The sequence below is a fragment of the Mandrillus leucophaeus genome, unplaced genomic scaffold, assembly GCF_000951045.1.
Source record: "Mandrillus leucophaeus isolate KB7577 unplaced genomic scaffold, Mleu.le_1.0 Scaffold109, whole genome shotgun sequence".
Classification (NCBI taxonomy): Eukaryota; Metazoa; Chordata; class Mammalia; order Primates; family Cercopithecidae; genus Mandrillus; species Mandrillus leucophaeus.
In genome coordinates, this window is record NW_012099098.1 from 841,340 (window position 1) to 845,384 (window position 4,045).

At 51.4% G+C, this 4,045-nt stretch overlaps 1 protein-coding gene across 3 annotated transcripts in view; it reads left to right on the plus strand.

Moving 5' to 3' along the window:
* TRUB2 (TruB pseudouridine (psi) synthase family member 2) overlaps nt 1-3,878 on the plus strand; it is a 13,956-nt gene extending 10,078 nt beyond the window's left edge. For all 3 annotated transcript variants that reach the window (XM_011987900.1, XM_011987893.1, XM_011987907.1), the window contains 3 exons: nt 1,335-1,407; nt 1,905-2,041; nt 3,101-3,878. In XM_011987900.1, coding sequence (XP_011843290.1) covers nt 1,335-1,407; nt 1,905-2,041; nt 3,101-3,426 — 536 coding nt within the window. In that variant the 3' untranslated portion in view covers nt 3,427-3,878. The remainder of the gene's footprint in view (nt 1-1,334; nt 1,408-1,904; nt 2,042-3,100) is intronic.
* The last annotated feature ends 167 nt before the right edge of the window (nt 3,879-4,045 follow it).

Consider the following 4,045-nt stretch of genomic DNA (forward strand, 5'->3'; position numbering starts at 1 on the left):
ACTCAGGAGGCTGAGGTAGGAGAATTGCTTGAACCTGGGAGGCGGAGGTTGCAGTGAGCCGAGATCACACCACTGCACTCCAGCCTGGCAACAGAGCGAGACTCTGTCTCAAAAATAATAATTATAATAAATAATACAAAAAATTAACGGCATGGTAGTGCATGCCTATAATCCTAGCTACTTGGGAGGCTGAGGCAGGAGAATCACTTGAACCCAGAAGGTGAAGGTTGCAGTTTGCCGAGATCTCACCACTGCACCCCAGCCTGGGCAACAGGGCGAGATTCCATCTCAAAAAAAAAGGCCAGGTTCGGCGGCTCACGCCTGTAATCCCAGCACTTTGGGAGGCCAAGGCAGGCGGATTGCCTGATGTCAGGAGTTCGAGACCAGCCTAGCCAACATGGTGAAACCCCATCTCTACTAAAAATACAAAAACTAGCTGGGTGTGGTGGCGTGTACCTGTAATCCCAGCTGTTCGGGAGGCTGAGGCAGGAGAATTGCTTGAATCGAGGAGGCGGAGCTTGCAGTGAGCTGAGATTGTGCCATTGCACTCCAGCCTGGGCAACAGAACAAGACTCTGTCTCAAAAAAAGAAAAGGCTGGGTACGGTGGCTCACACCTGTAATCCCAGCACTTTGGAATGCCGAGGCAGGCAGATCACAAGGTCAGGAGATTGAGATCATCTGGCCAACATGGTGAAACCCCGTCTCTACTAAAAATACAAAAAAAAAAAAAAAAGCTGGGCACGGTGGCATGTACCTGTAGTCCCAGCTACTCGGGAGGCTGAGGCAGGAGAATTGCTTGAACCCGGGAGGCAGAGGTTGCAGTGAGCCAAGATTGCGCCACTGCACTCTAGCCTGGGTGACAGAGCAAGACTCTGTAACCAAAACAAAACAAAACAGAAAAAGAACTTTTGAACACAAGGAAACGATGGATACTGGGGTGTACTTGAGGTAGGGCAGGGTAGACAGAGGGAGAGAAGCAGGAAAGGTAACTATTGGGTACTGGGCTTAATACCTGGGTGATGAAACAATCTATATAACAAACCTCCATGACACATGTTTACCTATGTAGCAAACCTTCACATGTACCCCCGAACCTAAAATAAAAGTTAAAAAGAGAATGCCCTTACAATGCTGAGTTATGTGTATCTTTCTGAGAAGAAGGTCCAGAGCTTTCATGAGAATCTCAAAGGACTCCCAACCACCCCACCATGGGGATCCCTCCAAAACGTCCTGTCTCCATGTTCCAGGGACAGAGCTGGCCTGGGGGGAAGGAGTTTGCTGTAACCAATCCTCAGCAGGTACCTGTGCACTGACAACCACCTGCCTTTTCCAGACCACGTGACCAGAGAGAAGCTGGACCGCATTCTGGCCATGATCCAAGGCTCCCATCAGAAGGCCCTGGTGATGTGAGTGGGGCCCTCAGTGAGGTACTGGGAGAGCAGTAAGTGCCCTTGGCTCCCATAGGCTCCCCCAAACCTAGGGCAGATTCCATGGATCTTGTTTTTAGAGTCCAGATTCAGACGGGAGCTGCTTGTTTCTTTCTTGGCATTAAGAAATGGTTCTGTGTGCCAGGTCTTGGGTTAGCCAATGGGAGGCCAAGAAGAGCAAGAGAACCCAGCTGTCCTGCTGAGATAATATGATTTAATGGCAAGGAAACCATCATCGGAGCACAGAGCCCAAGGGCAAGAGCAGCCAAGGAGTTAAGAACTTGGGCTCTGGAGCCAGCTTGCCTGGGTTTCCTGACTCTGCCAGGCACCTGGTGATGAAGGAGGGCAGGAAAGGTGGCTGGAGGAGCCACGGTGGCAGGGCACACAAAGAAAATGAGGAACTTACAGAGAGGCACCTTTCATGCGGGGGAAAGGGTAGGTGGTCTACCCAGCTGCAGCCCCCTCCTGATCTGCAGGTACTCCAACCTCGACCTGAAGACCCAGGAAGCCTATGAGATGGCTGTTAGAGGCCTGATCCGGCCCATGAACAAGTCCCCGATGCTGATAACTGGCATTCGATGCCTCCACTTTGCACCTCCGGAATTCCTCTTAGGTAGGTTGGCCAAGGAAGTTGGAGCAGTGAGATGGGGCCCCTGGGTTTCGGAGTCACTCAGGAATGCTCTTGCAGAGGTCACTGTTGTCTGGCTCAGCTGAGGCCAGCATATGCCGGCCCTGATCTCTGCAGGCCAAGGCATCAGGCGCCAACTTCCTTCCCAGCCCTGGCCTGGACTTGGCTGATGACAGAGCTAACAGAACAAAAGCTCTCCTATCTCTTGCCAAGTCACCCTTGGAAGCCAAACCTTACCAAGCAAAGGTTATATTTAGTGGTTCATTTCCAGAGCTGCCCATGTTTGAAGCTGTGAGGGCTCCATCAGACACCACTCTTACCTCCCCAGTCCCACCCAGCTCAGGCCCTTCTTATCTGTGTTCCTTTTGTCTCTCCCTGCCCCTGCAGAGAGAGCATAACATGTTGGTCATGTTAATGCCTGCTCCTCTGCTTGAGCACTGAATTCTCTGTTATTAAGCACTTTCTATAAATGATCTTTTTTACTCCTCATAACTGCCATTTTACAGATAAGGAAACCGAGTCTTAGTAAAAGGCAGGTTGTAACCTGGGCAACATGGCGAGACCCTGTCTCTACAAAAAATAAGAAATTAGCCAGTTGTGATGGCTCAGAACTGTAGTCCTAGCTACTCTGGAGGCTGAGGCAGGAGGATCATGTGAGCCTAGGAGGTCGAGGCTGCGGTGATCTGTGATCACAGCACTGCACTCCAGCCTGGGTGATGGAATGAGACCCTGTTGCCAAAAAAAGGCAGATTCTGACTTATCAGGTCCCAGTGGGGCCTGAGGTTCTGCAAGTCTAACATTTCAGGTGGCACCCACAGGGCAGGTCCAGTGAATAGCACAACCTGGAATGCTAAGGGGTCTTGCTAAGGTTGTTACACACCTAGGAGGTATCCAAGGGGTGTGGGTGCACAACCACACGCTCTCTTATACACATCTAGACTAAGGTTGTTACACACCTAGGAGGTATCCAAGGGGTGTGGGTGCACAACCACACGCTAGAGGCTGTGCTCTCACCACGTCTTTGTCATTGTGTGTCCCTGGCAGAGGTGCAGTGCATGCATGAGACGCAGAAAGAGCTGCGAAAGTTGGTTCATGAAATCGGCCTGGAGCTAAAGACCACTGCTGTCTGCTCCCAAGTGCGGCGCACGCGCGACGGCTTCTTCACACTTGACAGCGCCCTCCTGAGGACCCAGTGGGACCTGCACAATATCCAGGATGCTATCCGGGCTGCTGCCCCCCAGGTAGCTGCAGAGCTGGAGAAGAGCTTGGGCCCGCAGCTGGACACCAAGGAGCTCCCCAGTCGGGAATGGTCCTGGGAATCCCAGGGCCCGAGCTCTACCTTGGGGCCGGAGAGGGGTGCAGGGCACTGAATGCCCAGGCAGCTGCTGGGGCAGTGAATGGATAAATAGAAGAGCTGCTATGAGCTCGACCTGATAGCTGTGCAGAAAGTGAGAGCAGGAGCACCTTTTCTATGTGTGACACGAAACTCAAGCTGTAACAGAAAGATCAATGGACTTGACCCAACTGAAAAGGAAAAACTTCTGTATGGAGGAAAAGACAGTAAACAAATGACAGACTGATAGAAAGTACTGGCAGGCCAGGCGTGGTGGCGGGCAGTTGTAATCCCAGCTACTCCCAAGGCAGAGGCAGGAGAATTGCTTGAGCCCAGGAGTTTTAAGGTTGTAGTGCGCTAGACGGTGCCTGTGAATAGCCACTGCACTCTAGTCTGGGGAACATATGAGATCCCCCCAAATCTCAAAAAAAAAAAAAAATTCCCAATAAACTATGTGCCCATTAAAATTAAAAATTTTTTAAAAATTGTGTTTGCAGTGTCATTAACCAAGGACTAATACCCACAACATACAGAGAGCCCTTAGAAAGCAAGAAAACAGCCCGGGCGCGGTGGCTCACGCCTGTAATCCCAGCACTTTGGGAGGCCGAGGTGGGCGGATCACGAGGTCAGGAGATCGAGACCATCCTAGCTAACAC